At 37.2% G+C, this 23,218-nt stretch overlaps 1 protein-coding gene across 1 annotated transcript in view; it reads left to right on the top strand.

The window, feature by feature from the left end:
• Window positions 1-20,953, top strand: part of LOC149141326 (putative mitochondrial saccharopine dehydrogenase-like oxidoreductase At5g39410) — a 60,510-nt gene extending 39,557 nt beyond the window's left edge. The window contains exon 2 of the mRNA XM_089448452.1: window positions 19,910-20,953. Within this exon, the coding sequence (XP_089304578.1) occupies window positions 19,910-20,596 (687 nt within the window). The 3' untranslated portion in view covers window positions 20,597-20,953. The remainder of the gene's footprint in view (window positions 1-19,909) is intronic.
• Window positions 20,954-23,218: the final 2,265 nt, after the last annotated feature.

Raw genomic sequence — 23,218 nt, 5'->3', positions numbered from 1 at the left:
AGAAGAGGAGTGGAGATGGTAGTGAACAAACTGAGGGATCAGGACAGGTTGGACGGGGCTTCCAACTTTGTCATTTGGAAGGCCAGGATCTTGGCAGTCCTGGATAGACATCACATCAAGGGCTTCGCCTTGAGAACTGTGGCTATCCCAGTCGACTCGCTAATAATGTGAAGTATGAGGATGCAATGGCAAGGTCAAAGTGCATAATCCTTGATGGGGTCAAGGATCATGTCATACCACATATTGTTGAAAAGAACACAATAAAGGAGATGTGAGATACTTTTACGACATTGTATCAGGGCACTTCCGTGCAGCAGAAGATGCTATTGGAGAATCAGCTGCGGTTGTATCAGATGCAAAAGGGGGAGCAGATAGATTTATACCTCCTTAGATTGCAAGAGATTCGGGACCAACTTACTTCCATAGGGGCCACGCCGGATCAGGAGTTCATGGTGAGGACCGCCCTGAATGTAGTCTCCGAGGAGTGGGTGACATTTGTCCAAAGCATTTTAGGTAGAGTTAATCTTCCAGGATGGGAAGAGATGTGGGCAACTCCTTGCCAAGAAGAGATCAAATAGATGACCAAGGCGGGGAGTAGTGGCAAAGGAAGTCAAATCAAGAAAGAGGAGGAGGAGGATGTGGCTCTGGCATCTGCGGGACAAAAGGGGAAGAGGAAGAAGAAGGATATCTCCAAGGTGAAGTGCTTCCATTGTGCGGAGCTGAGTCATTACACATCGCAGTGTCCCAAGAAGAAGAACAAGGGAGAGGCGTTTGACTCCAAGGCAGCTCCAGCTAAGGTGGAGAAAGAAGTCTAGACTGATGACGACTGTGCCATGAGTGCTCATGCACCTCTAGAGAAGAGGTGGGGTGACATCGAGCTGTAGTCAGGAGAACTACAAAATATGAGGGGCAGGATCCTTGAGGTGCCCAAACTCTTGGATCATATTCGGCTACGGGAGCCCCGAATGATAGTAGTAGGATGATGAATGTCGGTAGAAGCAAGATGCGATGGAGCAACAAGGCAGTGCGAGAGGCACAGAGGTGGTTGTAGTAACGCAAAGGCAGCAAAGGGAGCACCAGATAGCAGCAGAGGTAGGCTTTCGCATCAGGAGGCTTCCAGATTGCCAAGGATGTAAGGATTTGGGTAGATCAGTTACTTACTTCTCGGTAACTGAGTTGCAATGCAGCAGTTAGCAGTGGCAGTGCTATGGGCAACATGTTGAGAGGGAGCTGCAGTACAGATGTAGCAGTGGCAATGGCAGAGCCATGGGCAGCAGTACAGGAAGCAACAATGCAGTGGATGTTGGGCAGCATGTTGAGAGGGAGTTGCAATACAGTTGTAGCAGTGGCAATGGTAGAGCCATGGGTCGCAGTGTACAGGAAGCAACAATGCAGTGGATGTTGGGCAGCAGGCCAAGCATCAACACAGGTACCAGTGCGGAAGGATCAGTGTGATGTTCAGTGGTGGAGCATTACTAGAGCACATTCCTCGCTAAGAGGGAGTGTTGATTTGTGGTAGCATCGGATGTGCTCTAGCCATGAAAATTGGTGGAGAGGCTAAAGCACATGAGATCTCCAAGACCCAGAAATGGTTTGGGGAAATTCCACCCGGTTAGAGAGATATTAAAATAATTAATATTTTTAATGGGGTTCCTAAGTCTAAACTTAGGAAAATTAAAATATTAATGGGTATTAATATAAAACTGGGTGAGAATGTTCTAAATGACATGGATCAAGCCAAATCTAATCTTAGCCATTGATTAGAGACTTAATCTTGGTTGTTGAAGACTCAATAGGAAAAGTATAAGAGGAGGCTTGAGGGTTAGTTGGAGATACACCAAGATTGATTAGTTAGTTCGATTTTATGGAGTGGGGTTTGCTGAGAAAATTCGAACAAGTGATTTGTTGCAGCGAGGGGTAGTTAGTACATAGCAGAGAGGCATATATAGTGCCTGAGGGTTAGTGTAGTGACTGAAGAGGTTGACGCAGAGGCAACTAGAGACTGAGCAGAGGCTGAGGGGCTTGCGTGGGTGACACAAAAGGCCAGAGCGCTGACACAGAGAGGTAGAAGGCTGACGCAGAGGGTTCCAGAGCTACACTAAGGCTATCAAGGCTGACGCAGTGCCTAGGAGAAGTGTCAGAAAGATTTTTGTGGGGTAGACTAGTTGAAGATCCGTCTCCGAGAAGAGGTATTACTGTCGTGTAACAATATTTGTTGGGTGATCCAGTTCGACACCCTAGTTGTACTCAAGAAATCTGCATAATAATAAAACCCTCAGAACTGCTCACTGGTTTTCCTAGTTTTTTCGGGGACGATTGTCCAAAAATAACAGTGTCCCTTGTGTGTTTGTCTCAGTATTTTCAGTCGTTGATCTGTATATGGGTTAAGGCTGCATTTGTGTTTATCTTCAGTATTTATATGTATAAATAACTTGTTAAGGAATAAACAAGTAGGTGAAATAAACCAGATAACGTAGTAGGGATTTCTAACGTTTCAGACTTAGAAATTTCAACACACTGTTGGACACCTAATCCGCTAAGGGTTAAGGTGTGGGAGTTGAGCAATCAAGGGAGTCCAAGAGACGTTGGAATATGAATACAACAGTCATATCAATGTATTATAAATGTGTATCATTGTTAATATAAATGCATTCAAGCTTTATCTTATTTGGCTGTCCACATTCCATGTGTGTTTAACATGGTATCAGAGCCAGCCAAACCTGGCTGTTTTTAGAGTCTGCTAGCTCTGCCTCCTTCCCAAAGCCTATTAGCTCCGTGTCTGCCATCTCCTCTACCGCTCAGACATGTCCTTGTGAATTTAGAAAGTTTGTACATTACTAGAGTAACGTTAAACTGTGAGTTCTGTGCCTGCTGCAGTGGACTTTGATAGGTAGAGACCATGACACTGTCAGTGCGTAGACCCTCCTAGTTCGAGTGGTGAATCCAAAATGTTGAAGAGCCAGAGAAAGCCGAGGATGCATCTAATTGAGGGTCATTTAACTCTATGGGAAGGGGCACAAATCCTCGTGTATTCAAGGGCCAAAATTATAAGATTCAGTTTTATATTTTCAGTTTGACGGGGATGGAATGCTTTTGGATAGAGCTCATCATCCTCTTTGATGTCGTAGATTCCTTCGTGAACGTCGTAGAGAAAATTCTATTCATCGACGACATCCATTATTCCACCTGCTACCTGTGTGCTGTTCTACATTTTTTATTTTGGCTATTCGTTGTTCAATCTCCTGGTGCAGTGAATCCCATGGCCTAGTACAGTGAGCATTGATATGGCTGTGCGTTGAAGTTGTCTCAACACTCCATGTTTCAACACCAGTGTATGCGTTGCATTGAAGTGGTACGAGCGGCATGGTATGGTGGCTGAATCATTCGGCTAAATCCCTCGACTACATAAAGAGATTATCTACGTTTTGACTGTGCACTACCTCAACAATTTAGGGAAGACAGGTTGTTGCAAATGACTTGTGGAAGCCCCAACTACATGGCACCCGAGGTGATTTCTGGCTTAGGAGATTGACGACAACAATCTTGTTGTGTTGTATCTTAAGATCTTCAAAAGCAAGTTCAAGTTTCCAAAATGGCTCTCTGCTGGCGCTGGAAAATTGGTCGAAAGGATACTCTATCCCAGTCCAAAGATGTTGTCTGAGAAACTGTCCATTGAGAGGTGAAGAGCTGAATGCGAATTGTGAAGGAGCCGCTACAACAAATGGCATTCATTGGTCGCAATCCTCATATCGAACGAGCTAGATTTCTCCATGTGTTGTTGGTTGTGGTTGTGAATTTGACATTGTAGATTTCTCCATGGATCTTCCAACTTGAGCGGACTATTCAAAATGCTTATCCCCCACCATTAGTCGTCGAGGTAGCAGGAGAGGTTGAAGCAACAATGAAAGATGTCGTGTACCCCAGCTACAAGAGAACCAGGAACAGAGAGCTCTCCCCTTTTTCCACCCGACTCTTTGGTATTTTTTTCTGACTCGAAAAAAAATGAAGCACTGGAAAAATTTGTGTTTTTTTTTATGAATACTAGGTCTATCAACATTGGCAATGAGGATTTGCCCAAGATGGCTATAATTGGAGATTATTGGGACGCCTCTATCTCAGGTACGGTTCCTGGAAGTAGGTTTCCTTTCATCAGGCATCTGCTCTATTATTAGAGTCTAAATAAGTATATGGGTCTCAAACGGAAAGGTATGTTACATATGGAACTGCTCCAACCACCTATGCTTCTGTACCAACCTATGATTATCCTACGACTACTGCTTCTGAATATGGGCCTGGTACTGAGCGAAAGAAAGCTAGGTCTAAGAAATAATGGAACCTGATATGCTACATAAATAGTCATAGTTGAGTTGGGTATCACTTGCAACTAGTTATTTATTGAAGTTGAGAGGAGCTAGTGTTAGTGTTAGGGCTATAGTTAGGAAAGGGTCAAAATATAGGTCTCTTGTGGAACAAAAACCCAGTATTGATCCCGACAACATTTTATTCATACATTCAGTCGATGGAGGGTGAAAGAAAACCAAATGGATCAGTCCTAAAAAATTAAATTTTAAGAGGTCCTGGAATTAAGGTAAATCAATTATTTTGATAAATTTTAAACCTTTGGTCCCTGGGGGTTAAGTGAAAGTCCAATTTTGGAGAAATTAACTCAAAAATTCTATTTTTAAGTTAATTAAAATGCATTTAAATGAAAAATTCGAATTTCCTCAAAAATAAAATATTTCAAAATATGAGATTAAAAGATATTTTGATCTTTATCAACGATCTAGATTACTTTGACGAAGATCACTCGAACTAGCCGTGGGAAGATTTATCTTTAAATAGGAGGTCATTTGTCAGTGAATTCATCTGATCTCTGAGTCGTGTGCTAAGCAAAAAGCTCTTGTGTAATCTTTTTTCTGGATAATAAAGAAAGACTTTGGGGTTAAATTCTGCTGGTGTTACTCTTCATGGGAATGCTGTAAGATGTTTTATTTCATGCATAATTTTTTCTAAAGCCATTGATGATAGCTTTTGAAGAGTGATTTGAGTACATGTATCTTGCTCAGTTGTTGGAGTTTGAATAATAATTTAAATTTTGAACATAATAGCAGGTATCTCTATTTGTCTAAGTTTTATTATTATTTTCTCGCTCTATTTTTAATGGCTGGATCGAGTTTTGCAGGGAAATCTTGAGTTAGATCATCGGGCGTTAGGGGAAGTTTTCAGTTGGACCAGCGAACTCCCGATCTGTGTTTTCTGAAGAGCCCAGCTAAATAAGCTCCAGGCTTATCATAAGATTTTTGTTTTGTGATGCATGAGGGTTTCGAGCTAGTACTGCCATTTAAAATTTTTAACTTTTTAATTTCAGTGCAGCATAATGATAGATCTAGCTACTTAGAGCCTTCAGTTTGTAAATATTGTATTTTTCTAACGTGGGTTTTTCTGGGGTTTTAATTTCATCATTGTATATATCATTTGGGTGTTTTCTTGTTGCTGTGTAACTGCAGATCTGAAGGAGAATTTTTATTTGAAGCTAGATCTAGGCCCTAAAGGGTAAGATCTGGCCTCAAAATCATTTTGCAGAGGCATTATCCCAATTTTTTTCCAGTTTGAGGGTTTCAAAATTTATATTTGGGGATTTCATGAGTTTTTCTTAAAGCAGATTTTAAAGCTGGAGTATATTGGCTTAACATATAAATTTCTGGAAATTTTTTAAGGGTTTCTTGGGCTACCATTTTTTTTCTCTGCCCGTTGTGTTTTTTTTTTTAACTCCTTCCTGTTGCTTGCGTTTTTCTTTTGATGCATCCTCCTTTCTGCGTTTTCTGCTCCCTATTCCTGTACGCAGCCCCAACTCTTCCTCCTTTGCGTGCTCCTCTTTCATTCCCTGCCAAATCGCTCCTCAAAAATGCAGTCCTTCCTCATTTGCTACATCCTTCCTTTTCCACGACTTCACTCCCTAGACCTGCGTTCTTCTTGCAGTCGAATAACCCTTCTTCTGCACTGTCCTTCTTCTCCACAACTCCCCTCCTCGTTGACTTGCGAACTCGATTCTCCATCATTCCTTGTTGCGTCCTCCTCTTCCTTGTTGTTCGAGCCTTCTATCATCGTCCCTCAACCTTGCAACTTCTCCTTCCCGTCGACCTGCACTCGTTGTTGCCGTCGTCTTCTCCTTCCCATCGACCTGCATACAAACATCCCTTCCTGATTTCCTTTGTTTGTTATTCATTTTTCCTTTTATGTTTTAGTTTAGGTTAGGTTTTTGGTTTACATAGTTCAATTTTTTTTTTAAATGAGTTTGCCTTTTTTGTTTTTATTTGTTTTGATTTTTATTATTTTTTTTTCAATTTTTGACTTTGATTTTTTATTTTATTTTCAATTTCATTTATTTTACTTTTCTTTTTGGGTTTTGATTTTGCTTGAAAAAAAACAAAAACTTAAAAAAAATTCATTTTTATTTTATGTGGTTTTGATTTAAATCAAAAGAAAACTTTGTGCTAAAAAAAATTCATTTTTATTTTATGTGGTTTTGATTTAAATCAAAAGAAAACTTTGTGCTTTTTCATTAAATTTTTTTATATTTTTATGTGGCATTTGGCCCATTAAAAATTTGAAGTTATTAAACCCTTTTGATTTTTTAGTTTTGTTGCATTAAAAAAAAAATTTAACTGATCATTTTACCACGTTAATTTACTTCATAAAACTTAGCACATTAAAAAATTTGCCTAAGGAATAATTAAAATTTTAATCTAAAGTTCCTTCTTGGTGTCTTTTATTGTGTTAGGGGTAAAATTTAAAGGAAAAATTTTCTGGTATCGAAATTTTTATTTCTCTATAGTCAAACACGCTTAGATAACTTTTTAAAATCGTCTGTAAAGATTGACTATAGGATAATGGCAAATTTTTTCAAATTTGAGTCACTAAAGAACAATCATTTTAATTTTGGGAATTGTTGCTTAGCATTTAAATTTCATAGTTCTTCATGGTATTTAAATTTTCGAATTTTAATTGCTAGAATATTTGGCATGCTAAGGTTATTTTGAGCATTTTCTTATGTTTTGAACATCTATTTAGATTGTTCATCATTTTAAATTAGCTCTAAGTGTAATCTAATTATTTGAATCATTCGATGTTTATTGCATGTTAAATATTTTGCGAATATTTCAAGTAATTATTAAAGTACTCTGTCGTGGAATTGTGATAAATTGCATATCTTTTGTTTCCTAAGCTGAGTATTCTTTGAGCATTTGTTGGCATTGATATTAAATTGTAAAGAAGCTTTTGTTCTCTTTGAGCTATAACTATATCAAAAAGATTTAAAGTAAGTTTGTGGTTTAATTGTGATATTCTAAGGGGTTTATCTTTAAGTCTTTATCTAGTAAAGTGAACATTTCATTTTGGTGATAAGGGCTTTTGTGACACAAGCGTTTCTAATTCTCGAGTCTAACTTCATCTCATCATCTCGTGCATTTGCATATTAAGTTAGTTCTACATAACTAAAATTTACTTTCAAGCATAAGCTTGGTTGATAAAGAGATAGGTATCCATCCATCTTTGATTGAGAAGACTGCTCTTAATAGTACTTAAAATGGTGACCGTGCAGTCGTCAGAGCCACAACTCTCTGCAGCGTCGGAGGCACCGGGTGTGTTAGATTTTCAGGAGAGGTATCGTTAATCACACCTTAGTGTGCTTCACCTTATCTTCTCTTTGCCAATTACTACAAAATCAGGCTCAACACAGAAATGATCGAAAGATTAAAACTTAGACATTTAACTAAAATTAACCAAGATTCCTGCATCTCACATTAGTTTTAGGATCTGCATTTCATATAAGATAGTTATTCATCCAAGCAGTAGTCGCTATTCGATTACTTGGTCTTAATTTCCCTAGCAAGATTGTTGACTCCATAAGGCACTGGTATCAATCGTTTAAATTTAATCAAATCCTACAAGTCTTGTTAAATCTTAATCAAATACTTGGTCGCTTCACTGTGTCTCCCTTATTGGTTGGTTCTCAACTAGTTCTTCTTCATTCCATTTTCATAGGGTCTACCTCCCTTAGCCTGCTGTAGGGAGACAACTTAAACGAAGAGATTGGGGATTAGGGTGACAACCCCCAATCTGGGCCGTTGTCGTGGTGCCTAGACTTTCTGTGCAACAACAAGGTGCATTTTCAATTGAACTTAACACTCCTCATTTACAGAGTTTGATTTGTTAATATAATGGACAAACTTTGTGGAGTATTAGAGTTACTAAATACTCTAATACATTCTAGTGTCGACAATACAATTATGATTGACAAATCCATTCTCATAGACATTCAGATATGTCTGCAAAATGCACAAGATAACAAAGCTTGAGACAAAGCTACAACAAGAAGAACTACAACAACGTGAACACCATTCTGAACTTGTTTTTGTTCAAAACAATCCTCTATTGAGGTTGAAACCGGCTCCCATCAGCAGCCATAAATTGTTCAGATCACTGAGCCCAGTACAAAAGCATATTTGAATGAAGATGTAGAAATTCATCATACACTTCTTAGGCCCATCATCAGACCTTGGGAAGAGATTCTCCATAACAATTACAAAACTGGTCTTGGATATAACAATGATGTGTCATTTCATATTCCAGACTACTTAAAGCCCATCCAGTTTCAGAGTGCTGGATTTCTTTATGACAATTCATCTTTAGCTGTTCCAGATTCTAGTCCTCTTCCACAACAGTCACAACAGAATGTTAAATGCCAACATTGTGACAGAGTTGGTCATATGAAAGATCATTGTTTTGATCTTCATTCATGTGAGTACTATCGTAAAACCACTCATTTTTCAAACAGATGCTTCAAAAACAAGCCTTCTGCAAGAACAAAGATTCATCTTGGATGAATCGCTTCTTGGCAATGGGCTTCAACAACCAAGAAGATATTTCAGTCATATGTCAGAACTTGTTCTAGAGTATTGAATAGTCTTACAGTTGAGTTTTCTCCATCTTCTCACCTTGTATATGACAGGGGGGAAGTGATGGTCATATACAAGCTTCAAAGCCACATCAAGCGAGCCTGAGCCACAACTTGAACCTGCTGCCTAATTCAGAGTTGTAGCCAGAGACAAAGATGCCCTTGAGCATGCCTTTGGTTGGTGGTCAGCCTTAAACCATCTATGCGGGGTTGAGACCTCCCTTTTCAGGTTGAGCTTCTCCCTCTTCAAAGAATTGGGGACACTTCCTCTAGCAGAAGACTTTAGCTTCTTGCCAGTTTTGGAAGAGTTCTAGGAATTGCATTAAGCATTCTAGAGTTGGTGGTCATCCTTAAACCACTGCAGGTTGTAGACCTCCCTTTTCCAAGTTGAAGGTCTCCCTCTCCAAATCATTAGGGACACTTCCTCTAGTAGAAGATTTCAACTTCTTGCCAGATTTGGAAGAGTTCCGGGAACTGCACTAAGCGTTCCAGTGTTGGTGGTCATCCTTAAACCACCCCCTTATACCAACATTTCAGAGAGCACATTCAACCTAGTGCTGCCATGCATTTTTGCACATTTTTGTATTAGAGCTCTCGTCTTGGACTTGTATATACCCCTTTGGATTAAGAGGGGGAACGTTGGACACCTAATCCATTAAGGGTTAAGGTGTGGGAGCTGAACAATCAAAGGGAGTCCAAGAGATGTTGGAATATGAATCCAACAGTCATATCAGTGTATTATAAATGTGTATCATTGTTAATAGTAAATGCATTCAAGCTTTATCTTATTTGGTTGTCCACATTCCATGTGTGTTTAACAAACACCAGGCTAGATATATGTTTTGCAGTGAACACCTAGAGTTGGTTTATGGTGGAGTCAAGGTAGGAGTATTAGGTAATTGCAAAACATGTGCTCAAATATGTAGGGGGCACAATGGAATATGGTATTAAGGTATCTTGGGGATGGTGAAGTAAAGTTGTAGGGGTATACAAACTTAAATTGGGTGGGCACTGTAGCAGGCAAGATGAGCACCTTAGGGTGTTGCTTTAGTTTGGGATCAACAATGATATCCTGGTTCAACAGGAATTGAATTTTGTGGCACTCAGTTCAACATTAGCAGAGTATATGGCAATGAGTATAGTGAGTTGTGAGGCCATTTGGCTTCACAAGTTACTTGTAGGGTTGTTTGATCAAGAGTTGGATCATACGATGATCTATTGTGATAATCAAAGTTGTATCAAACTCTCTAAGAATCCAGTGTTCAATGTTAGGTCCTAGCACATAAAGATTAAATACCACTTCATTTGACTCTTTGAGACAAGATTCAAAAGGGACATGTGAAGGTCTAGTATATTCCCGTGGATCAACAAGTTGTTGATGCTTGACCAAGCTCTTAATAAAAGGGATGTTTGAGGCTTTCAGAAACAAACTTGGGTTGGTGCTGAATTTCATCCTTGCTAAGAGGGAATGTTGATGTTTGTAGCCTCGCTAGGAATTTTTCGCACAGGTTTTGTGTCAAACGTGCCATTTGAGTCCTTTCTATTTTGCAATTTATTTTATTAAAGTGAAGAGCATTTTAATTTTAAGTTATGAAAAGTCTAATAAAGTGTAATTTAATTACACTAGTGATTTAGATAAATCTCCATCATTGATCTCTAGTGAGATTGGGATTTAATCTCAATTGTTGATCTTAATGAGAGATTAGGGTTGTGGAGACTTAGTTATCAACTAAAAATTATAAAGATAGGCAAGATAGAAGGAAAAGTGACACAGCAACTTAGTTGCACAGAGAGATAGAGGAGTTCACTCAGTGTGCAAGCCAAGAAGAGGGAAACAAATCAGCAAAGGGAAATTGATTTAAGACAGATTTGTGGAGGCTGTACCATTTCAAGGAAGGAGGAGGCCATATGATTTGGGTGTAGAAGGAGAAGTTCGACCCAATGAGGGCCATACGATCTCAGCTGATTTTCAGAGTGGGGGTTGAGTTTATCTCAGTGTCGTATAGGGATGTACCGCTCCTAGGAATTTGCTGTGGATTTTCTTTTTCAGTGGGCAGAGTTTCCTTAGTTGAGGAGTCCTCATAAGTTTTGAGAAAGTTAATGAAAAGCTGATTTGAAGGGCCTTAAAATTTGTTTGTCTATTTTGTTTCCACTGATATATTTTCAGCCATTATGTGATTAATTCTATGATCTGAATTTTTTCTGTTTTAAATTAAAATTCAGCAAATTATTTTTCTTGAGATCGTAAGGTCGTTGGTCGCCAAGGGTTTGAGAAATTCTAACATAGGATATACTCAGAAGTGCTGTATGCAGCATTATATGAATAAAGCTATAGGCTAGTACATACTCTCCAGATATTTGTTTAATGAATTTTGGAACAGATTGTTGATGTACTCTTGCTGTGAGGTATGCTGCAGCTTTTACTTAATATGAAAATGTTCTAGTTACGGTTTAAAAAAAACCCCTCTAGCTTCACATGCCTTTAATTAAGGCTGAGTAGGAGGATACCACTTATTGTATCTTGTTGCGTCAGAAACTACTAACTTTTACAATTAAAATGTACATGCCTTTCATGAGGTGATGAGCTTCCATTTGCTATAATACTTTGGTGATTTGGTATCGATGCGTTGTGCAATCCTCTAATGCCTTCCACTGCAACTCTATATTGACGTGCTTCATATAAATTTAACAAGACATTTATGTTTTGCTACCATAAACATTTGATTTGTAATAGCATTAATTAAGAGCAAATGCCTGGGTAGCCTTGGCATACACAAAACAAGTTTAATATGTTTTACCTCTTCACTTGGATTTTTTATAGGATTGGATCCTTGCCCTTCTACTATATGTGTCCTGACTCCTATCTTGTCCAAGAGTAACTTCGTCACCATTTCAATATCTTGTTCATAAAACATCTTTTATTCAATGTTATGTGATGTGATGTGCTCGAATATATACCATGCATCGAAGGAATCATCTTGACAAACCAAGGCTGACATAAAAAGCCCCATTGTATGTGACTTTTCTTCATTTATATCTGTGCTTTCCTTCCAGGTTTTTTCCTTTAATTTGAAGAAGCATCATATTTCTTTGTTTTACACATTTAGTCAGACTGATAAAACTTACCACAGAAATGTATGGTCTCTTATCATCTTGTTACTTTCGTGTTAACTGTTGTGACATTTCTTCATGATTGGGTGAATTACTCTGAACTTTTCTCCTTGATATCTTCGTTCTTGCTTTGGCTTGTAACTTTGCTTCCCCTTGTCTAGAAGAGCAAGCTTTGGATCCCTGTCTTTGTTCTTAAGATTCTTCCATCTTATCTATTCTTATAGAAGAATGCTACATTTTTTCAAAAGTTGGATTCTTCTCTCTTTTTGCCATGCTGCTTGCAAACTCTTCATAAGTCTAGAAGACTGTTAAGAGTGATTGGCACTAGCTCATGTTCAATTTTCTTCTCTCTTTTAACATTCCAAGCTGATTTTTCAAAACCTTGACAAATTTCTCCCCTTAATCTATTCTCAAAATGTATAACTGATTCCTGAAGTATAATACCCACAAGGTAGTTGCTGTATCAAACATGGTTTGGAGAGTATCCTAGGCTTCTTAAGCACTTGTACCAAGGTTACTTGGGAGCGGGAGTGGGAGCGAGAGCAACATTTTCAGAAGCTCCCAGTTTGTGAGTGATTCCGGGAGCATTTTTTATATAATATATATATATATATATATTTATATTTATATTTTGATGCATATATGTCAACAAAAGCATGTAGAATGATGAATTAGATATAAAAAACATAAAAAACATAGATTGAACCATATAACAACAATCATCTAGAAGTTATAATCTTCATCAACCACGTCCACAAGTTAGTAACATAGTAACATACAACATATTGAGTCTCATGATTCATCAATCTTAAAGTCTCAAGCTTTCAAAATTCAATATATAACATTTATCATCATTGATCACCAAAGTTGTACTTGTAAGGTAAGTGTAACCATTACAACAAATAATATATAACATGAAATGAAATGTTATAAAATGAAACAACTTTCAACTTTCACGAAGCATCATATTCATAATTCATTACTAATGAGTTATAATTGCCAACTTCAAACCTCAAACTTAAATTGTCATATATTGTTTACAAAAAATATCATAATAATTATGAAAGAGTCAATAGTTATAAAAACTACTAGAAATTAGAAAAGACAAATAAATCTATTATCTATTGCTAATGCTTGGGCCTCTTGCCGCCACAAGAAATGTCTAATTTTTTAGTTTTGTTGGAAAATCAAGATCTTTGTCATTAATATCACCCTCTAAGCATTAATATCTAGAGGTATATTTGTCATTACCTCTGGATCTGTATAGGGATCTTTGTCATTAATATCACCCTCTAAGTATTAACATAAGATAGGAAAAGCATAGCATGTCAAGTCAAGATTTTGTTTGAGTGATGCGTACATTTTTAGGAGGGTAATGATAGAGGAGTTCGACAACCAATGTCACTAACATCAAGGTACATAGAGGGATTGGTGCTCTTGATTAAATACGAGTTCTAGACCTTAATACATGACAAAATCCAATGGAAACATTTCAATCCCCCCAATCCTGAAATCCTGAAAAACTGACAAGTCGGCTAGATTTTGAATGAAATCTAAAATTCTACTTTCTCCATATGAAATCCAATGAGGTCGGAACCACTCTCAAACATCCTTGAGTCATTTCATGGTAATGTTAAAAATTTAAGTAAAAGGATGAAAATGAAGATTAATGAGAATGTCACTTTTATTTTAAGAATTTAACATTACCATGAATCACATATCAATACTAGGGCCATACATTTGATCATTAGGCTGCCCCACTCAAAACTTATTTGTATTTTTGAAAAAAATTGCATTTGGAATATTATTGCAATTTTTTTTTGCAAAAAAGACTAAATGCCCCTGAAAAACCAAGGAGAGTTTTTTTTTTTTTATTAATCGGGAGTGTGCTCCCAACTAGCTCCCGAGTTGCTCCTGCCTGTAGCGCGAATTGGGAGTGCGGGTGTGAAGGGGGGCGGGGGAGGCACTCCCCCGCAACCCTGACCTGTACACTCTCTAATCTCAAGAGGTATACTATCTTTATAGACGCGTTGATGTACACATCTATAAAGATAGTACACGTGTTGATATACATTTCATTTTGGATCTGATACCATAAGCCTGTCCTTCTCTTTAGTATGGGGCTTTTTTTGAGGTCCTGTAATGGTGATCTGTATGTCTTTTTTCCCATGAGACAATTCTCCATCTTGAACTTCCATACTTGCACAATTTGTACCATCCAGTTTGTTTATTTCTTAGTATTGGAACACCAAGGTTTTCCATGGTTGTAAGTGTTGCTGTTGTTGGATTTATATAGAAATAACTGTTTATGCTTGATGATTTTACCTTCTCTTGCTTCTATAGTCTTTGGTCCACAAAATGTAAGGGATATCTCTACTTGCAAAGTTTTTGAATGTAGGTATGCATTGAAGTTATCAACTTGCTCAGATCACTCTTGAGAATATTTCAATCTAAAAGTCTCTATTTCTATTGGCTGACCTAGGGTTTTATATTTATTCTCAACTCTAGCATTTACTCGAGCCTAGGGTTTGTTAATCTATTATTACTTTGTTTTATTCAAATCTGTAAATTCCTTCTTTTCTGAGGCTGCAACTTGCCTCTTATTAGTGTGTTGTATGGCCTGCATTTTTTTCTCTGGAACACAGGTTTTTGGCCTTTTTTTAAGCTATAAGGGCTACTTTTTGCTATGCAACCTGCTTTTGGTTTGTTTCTTGTTGCATGACCTACTTGACCTGCGTTATTTTTCCACCTACTTTGGTTTTGAAGGAAATACTCCTAGTAGAATCTCTTTGGCTGTGCCTTCCTACGAGGGGCTTATATATATATATATATATATATATATATATGTGTATGCTGTCAAAGGCACCTACCTTTTTTTGATCTTAGTGGTATGACTTTTTGGTGCATAGGGGCTTAGTCTCCGCAATTAGTATGGTTGGTGTAGCATACTTGTCTTTGTCATATATGTAAGTTAAAAACTTTACAGTAAGCAATGCATACACAGATTCTTTATAAATTCTTTATTAATAAAAAAGTGAACAATTAGATTCACACATAATATGCAGAGATTTACCTTGGAAGTCCTTAACCGGGGAAATCAACAAATGTTTGGAGTTGCACCTCTAACTTTCATCATCATTGACTTTATCATTTGCAATACAATATATAGGATCACGCGGCATCCAAAACCCTAATCCCGGACTAGATTACAACCTTAATTCCTTAATCAGAATTAGAAAACCATGGGTTGAAATAATCATATACCAAAAACTGTCAAAAAATGACACAAAAAACTGCCCAAGAATTTTTTTTCGGTGACTCTGCTCATAAACCCTCAAGTAGGGGCTTACTAGCCCCCCTGGACTCCCTTCAGACAGTTTGGGTTGCTACCCCACCTTGACCCCCGCATTGTGCTCCATGCATAAGAATCACGTGTGGGGTTAGTCATGCGAAAAAATATAACTTTTGCATTTTTACCATTGTTTTTGTCTTTTGTTACTTGAAGTGCAACTACCATGGATTGTCCTTCACCCTCCATGTCTTTGAGACTGATGTAGTTCAATGTAGAGAAATGAAGAAATGTAATATTTTTTTGCAAACAAGCTGATAGATATAACATAATCTTTATTGCATAATCAACTTTTATTTTTTACATTATAACCTACAAGAGAAAGAATTTCCTCATTTACACAAAATATTAGATTTAGACACGTTCATTATTGCACACTAGACTTTAGCCAATGTGGGAACCTCTATATTGGTAGGGTTTTCCCTTTCTTTAGGAAAGACAAATGCAAGCTAATGGAATTTTACCATTCATGTACTCTTATGAGTAGCTTGAATCAAACCTTTAAATAGGTTTGGTTGGGAGAGAAGTGAAAGTTGGTAAACAATTGTTGTGGAGATCCCAATCCATGGTGAGAAATCAACTTTTAATCAACCAAAGACTTTTTACTGCATAATCAATGTTTTCTTGCATAACAACTCGTAGGAGAAGGAATTTGTTCATTTACATAAAACATTAGAATTATAATGAGACACATTAATTGTTGCAAACTAGAATTTATTCTATGTGCTTTCTTTAGGGAAGACAAATGTAGACTAATATGTTTTTACGATTAGGTACTCTTTTGAGTATCTAGATGCAAAATCCTTTAGGGGGGTTATTTAGGAGAAGTGTAAATAGTGGATGTTGACACCCTGAATCATGGTGAGAAATGAGTACTTAATAAAGATGAATTTTGTTTAAATTGTGAGGATTGGTGAGGACGAAGTGTAGATCTATTGATCTTCTTTGGCCTCTTCTTTTAGATCTTTCTAGGGACAAACTTACTGGAACCTTTTTCTTAATTAGCACTCATTGCAATACTAACATGACTATTGATGCAACACACATGCCCCCATATGCATAAGCACAAGAACAAAATACATTACATTCTAACAATAATGTGTCACGGCCTATTGATAAGGTAGGGAAATTACGATGATGATGACCTGGGTTTGGGCTATGCTTTCTTAGTCCCATAATAACCCATGGACATCTTCTTTAGTCTCTTTTGGATCTTTCTAGAGACAAGCTTACTAAAACCTTTTTCTTAATTGACATACTAACATGACTAGTTGACACAACACACATGCCTCTATATGTACAAGTACAAGAACAAAATAATCATTAAATTCTAACAACAATGTGCTATGATCTAGTGATATGGTAAGGAAATTAAGATGATGACGACTCGGGTTTCAAACTTTGTTGGGATATGCTTGCTCACACAATTTAGTACATGTCCACGATAACATGTGGGTGAGTTGAGAGGGTTAGGTGCAAATCATGTTTAAAATTTTCAAACCTTGTTGGGCTTACTCCACTATGTTAATGGGAGCTCACAATAACCTTCGGCAAGTCGACAATGTCATGTGTAAAACATGAGTGAATTTTTCAAACCTCGCTTGACTTATTACTCCATTGTGTTGATACAAGTACATGATCATGTTGTGCAAGTAGACAATGCCAAATGCAAGTGCTGGTTAAATTTTTGACAATGTCGCGTAACTCATGAGTAAATTTTTCAAAATTTTTTCAAACCTTGATTGACTTCATTTTGTTAATACAAACACATGATTATGTTGGGTAAGTTGACAATGCCAAATGCAAGTCTTGGGTAAGCTTTTGACGACGTCATGCGTAAACTTGTGATTAAATTTTTCAAACCTTGCTTGACTTAGTCAATGTCATGTGTAACTCACGGCTTTTCAAACCTTGCCTGACTTACTCGATGTCATGTGTAACTCATGAGGAAATTTTTCAAACTTTGTTCGACTTATTCGATGTTGTGTAACTCGTGTAAATTTTTCAAACCTTGCTTGACTTACTCGATGTCATGTGTAACTCATGAGGAAAATTTTCAAACTTTGTTCGACTTATTCGATGTTGTGTAACTCATGTAAATTTTTCAAACCTTGCTTGACTTACTCCATTGTGTTAATACGAGTCCATGATTATGTTGGGTGAATAGACAATGCCAAATGCAGGTTTTGGGTAAAATTTTGATGGTACACAAATTCCTCAAATGTGGCCACTTAGTTGATTTTTTCATTGAGTTTGATAACACACTGTTTGTGTTAATATAGGTAGTGTTATCCTTTTACCATCTTTTTTCTTCAAATCAACTAGAAGTATTTTAATAAATTTGGTGATTATTTGAAAACATTTTCGGAAGAAATCACATTGGTAGACGCGTTTCGAACCAACCTGTGTGGTTTATCATCAGGATTATGTCATTGGATCCCTTTGCTTCTTGGACGTGTCATTGAGGAATACTACCTACCATGTTCGAGGGGTATAATCTTGTGAGAAGTGACAATGACAATAAATGCATAGATAACTACCTTGGGTAGGGTAAATAAGGCGTGTTTATACCTTGGAACAAGTTACAGTTGATACGACCACAACTCACTATCACTAAAGGAGCACATCCCTTAGAAGAAGGAAACTCTTCATCTTAAAATGACTTCCTTAACTCGTTAATTAAGATTGCTCTATGGTTAGAGCCACGAAGAGACTTTTTAGGGTCTACTGAAGGTTTATCAAATCATAATAATCAAGGTGTCGCCTGTTCAAGGACACTTTCAGTCTTATTTATGAGTTTTAGGTCTAGTTAAGCTTGTTTATGATTGATCAAATTCTGGTCAAACATAATTGAATAATTCACTGTGTAACATCTCCCAATCAAAGTTTTAAAACTTGGTCAACTCGGACTCAGACCTGACCTAGTTGATCAAGTTGATCCCTTGTCAAGTCAGCTTGGTCTTAAAAATGGTTTGGGGGACTCGTTCAGTACTGAATTGGCTGTGTCATACGTCGACTCGGCTGGTTTTGGTTGGTTTGGTACCAAACTGGTCCAACTTGAGTCGAACTGAGTTGGCCTATCATAGTCCTGTGGTGCACAGATTAAGGGAAAAGTTAGTTTTAAAATATTAAACCTAATATCTAATTTCACTCACCTAAACCCTAAAACTTCTTCATAAAGAGACTCCTCCATATTTACATCACACTTCACTCCTTGAGCATTTGGAGTTTTTGGAGGCCGCAATTTAGAGTAAGCTTGGAGCTTGTTTGGAAATCCTTGTGGGTTGTTTGTAGTGGATTTGACACCACTTAATGTAGCCATGCAGCCCATGCTTCTACTAGTACTACTACTGTAGTTGTTGATGTCCTTGAATCCAAGGACTTGGAGCCAAATGCTGATGCTTAGGATCCCATTTCCAGTAGTGTTGGTAAGTTTGATGATTGATCAGGTTAGTGATTTGTAGTAGGGTATCTAGTAGGCTAGCAACTCGTAGCGTGTTGTTTTTTGGAATCCAGAGGCCATTTAGAGCCTATGCAAAGTCCGCTCATGTATATACCATGTAAGGGTGAAAAGTGACACCTAGTGCAATACTTATCTGAAACAAAATACATAATCAATGATGCTCATGTATATACCATGTAAGGGTGAAAAGTGACACCTAGTGCAATACTTATCTGAAACAAAATACATAATCAATGATGCTCATGCATATACCATGTAAGGTTGAAAACTTAAACGTGACACCTAGTGCAATTCTTATTTGAAATACATAATCAATTAGGCTCTTGCACTCACTCTAGTGATGAAGATTTAAATCTAGTTATAACATATCTGAAACAACATACATAATCAATGAGGCTCTTGCACTCATTCTAGTCCGGTAGATAAAAATTTAGTTAACATGGAGCTGTTACGGTCTTGACTTTGAAGTGGATAAGTGCTAATTTGTTACAACTTACAAGAGAAGTCAAATATTAGAAGTGGACAGCAGTTCACTATTAGTGAGCCACCATAACTACATACTAAAGCAAATGAAGCAAAGAAGGTTAGAGACGGACTGGAATCTAAATGAATTGTCTATTACCTTATAGTGACTATCGCTGCCAAAGTTTGAAATTGGATAAAATAATAGTATTATTTGTTACTCATTTTTGAAAAAATGAACCGAACTAATGGTCGAACAATGAACTGTATTTAACGTGTTCAGTGTAAATGTCTTCGTTCATTGATTGTTGTGAGAGGTTGTACATGAATATTACTGAAATATTTATTAGACATATTTATATCCATTGTAAAATATCTGCCATTAATTGATACTCTGGAATCAGTGCATGTAGGAAGTGTTAAAATACATACTAGGCATGTCTTATGTCGTCATAAAGGGACTTACTTTCTGATCCCTCGCAGCAACCTGAGATTAAACAGAAAGAATGTTTGAATTTAAATTGAAAGTGAAATCCTTGTAGTTCTAAGTTTTATTTCTCGGATGCAGATACCTGGTCCACCTGCAAGGAAATCTAAGCTGATAGAACACTTGAGTTCTATTGGATTATGGGCACTGAAGTTACCTTCCTCAGATGCGATTGTTGTTCGAAGAACACAAAACTTCCTGGCAGAAGATCCACATGGCTTACCTGGTGTGAATGAGAACCCTGATTTTGCAGAAAAGAGGAAGAATTTTTGGTCCGAGGTTAAGCCTCTCCATTATGGTGTTTACATGGGCTGTAAATCTATCTCGAGGGTTGCTGGGTTAATTTTCTTTGGGTTGAATATGGCATTGTTGTGCAGTTTTGGGTGGGGACGCTCACTTCTTTTGAAATACCCAGGAATTTTTACTCTTGGAGTCTTCAGGAAGACAGGTCCGACGGAGGAAGAGGTAAGCAGTGCTACATTCAAGATGACATTTGTAGGACATGGCTACAGTGATGAGAGTCGTTTATTGCAGCAAAAGTCAAAACCGGATATGGAGATAGTGACTAGAATCTCAGGACCTGAAGTCGGTTATGTAACAACTCCTATCACTCTTGTACAGTGCGCTCTTATTCTGATTGATCAACGTCATAATTTGCCAAAGGGAGGGGTTTTACCTCCTGGTATTGTGTTTGGTCCAACAGAATTGCAAGAACGTTTGGAGAAAAATGGCATATCATTTGAAGTTCTGAGCAAACGCACAATCTGATAGCAATAGTGTACACAAAAAACTATGGCATTTCTCTTAACTGGATGGCCATGTTCTTGTCTTTATTCATGGTCAAAGAAAACTACTTTGAGAATAAATCTTAATCTATGTGCTTTAGCAAAATTAACGAGAATAGCAGTGGTCTTAGTATGGTTTCTTCGAAGTGCTGTTTTGAAGGACATATTTTTTTACTCTAACCTGGGTCCTGAACATATGTGGACGGTGTAGGTTATACCTTTGAATATGATAGCCATTGATCTTCTTTCAATTGAAAACTTTTGATTTCTAGACTGGTTTGGCATCAACCGCGAAAGCAATTTTATTATATTGAAGGGTGTTTTAGAGGATTTCGAATTACTTTTTTGCAGATGTGGCAGAAGCCTTTTTGTTAGGTAATTTTTGCAGATGTGGCAGAAGCCTCTTTGTTAGGTAATTTAAGACTTGTTGGTAGAGATACATTGTTAGCGGGTAATAAATGGGGCAATACCTACTTTCACGGTTTAAAAGCTGTAAACAAATTATACACGATTTATCTGAGTGTTAGTTATAGCATGAGAGTAAATTAGGTATATGGGTTTTCAATTTTTAATTGTTTTAGCATTGCAAGATACATGGCAGTGATGCTTCTTTCCACATATTTTGTGGTTACTCTAACTGTACTATAATTTCTTGTCTATTCTATTGTAATTTCATGCCTATAAACAATTTAGTGCTTACAAATTAGCAATAGATTTGCTGTATGTATGTAATGCTTATGTCTTATGCTCTGTAAGAGTTAACCTTCTAAATCCATGAAAGCCATGCATTTGACATGCTGTACTACATGCTGTAGTACAGGCAACTATACTGTAATTTCTTGCCTGTTCTATTGTAATTTTATTCCTATTAGAATGATGCTAATTATAAACAATTTAGTGCTTACAAATTAGCAGTAGATCTGCTGTATGTATGTAATGCTCATGTCTACATGCTCTTTAAGAGATGAGTAACCTTTTAAATTCTTGAAATCCACGCATTTGACATGCTGTAGTACAGGCAACTAACATGTGCCATTTTTGGCTGGCTTTGAGAGGGGCTTATATCCTTGTAAATCCATATGCAAAACTGGTTGCGTCTATTCAATCATACAGATTAATTCAGAGACACCGATGGCAGCGGAGATGAGTTATCCCAAAGATTGGAGTCTATCCACGCCACATGTAGCTTTTTGTCGTACATGTTTCTCCACGGTATCTAGTTTTTGTAAATATTAGTAAGTTCTAGAATATCTTTTACAATGGAGTCATCTACGGAGGCGGAGGAATTGCCCGGATGGCCAGAAGTGGTTAGAATCCGGGCAAATGGATTCAGTGCCATCCAAAATTTCTAGGGCACCTAAAATCTTGAAATTTGACAGTTTTAATTTAGTTTTACAAAAATCCTTGCCGGATTTTGTCAAAATATGGCCAGAATTTCCACAACTTTCAGGGCAAAAAAGCAGTCTCGTTAGACTACGACTTTTAGAATAGCTCGACTGTGGCCATTACTTTTAATGTCCAGCACCTGCTATTGTGTTTGATAGGAATGTCTCAAACTGTTGTTGTTATCGATATTTTCCAGCACCTGCTATGATGTTGATAATAATTTCCCATTCTTTCTGTGGAGGACTAGGTCGTTGTCATAAACCATCTATCTATCTTTATTGGTTTGACCAAATTTGACAAAGTCAAGGTGAAGGATATTCCTAATCCCCAAGGGTTTGACCAAATTTAGACTCAAGCCGAAGGATAATCCTAATCCCTAGCGGTTTGACCTTTCACTGTTTAGCTAGGATACATGACTAAATACATCATTTTAACTATTTATTTAAGGCTAGACATGTTCAAGGTTGGATATTTACATTTCACTGCTTGTCTAGGATTAATGATTAATTTCAAATTTTACAAAAGGTACAAGATAGTAATTTCGTAAAAGAAAGTCAGAATGACTTGTCGAAACAAGTATATTTAGCAGCATTACCCTCCAAATTTGTTGAATACATCTAACAACAAGAAGTGTTCCAAACTTCTTTTGAAAACTATACATGGGGAGAGATATATTGCAACATAACAAAAGCCTTGGTAGGACTTTGCACCAGCATGAAAGTCAAGAAGTCCTTACAAAAGATGTCTAGACTACCTGACAACAAATCTGGAGTAAATATGGATTGATTATTGATGATCTAATTGTGCAAAGAAGAAAACACTGAAAAGCCCAAAAGAAAGGTCATAAACAGTCGGCTAAAAGTCATCCTCATAAGTCAAATAGGCACAAGAAAGGATCATATAAAATAGTGATTAGAACACACTACTATGAGCCCAAAGATACCCCTCTTAAGTCTCAAAGAAAAAATATGATTACTTGTTGGTTATGTGGACAGGCTGGACATACTGCAAACAAATGTCCTCAAGGAAGAGAGTCAAGGGAAAATAGAGGCAAAAAGACACAAGAATATGCCTCTAGAAGACCTAGAATCTACTTTAAGGAAGAAGTACACCTGATGAAGCAAAATTGTTGCAGTTCATCAGAATCATCTGATTTGAGTTTATCTGAGTTTGAACATAGTGAAGAGCAGGTGAATGTCCAACAATGCAATTGCACAGA

Source organism: Pinus tabuliformis, chromosome X (assembly GCF_031772625.1).
Source record: "Pinus tabuliformis cultivar Carrire ecotype Pingquan chromosome X, CPIR1, whole genome shotgun sequence".
Lineage (NCBI taxonomy): Eukaryota > Viridiplantae > Streptophyta > Pinopsida > Pinales > Pinaceae > Pinus > Pinus tabuliformis.
This window is presented reverse-complemented; position numbering and strand designations above follow the sequence as displayed.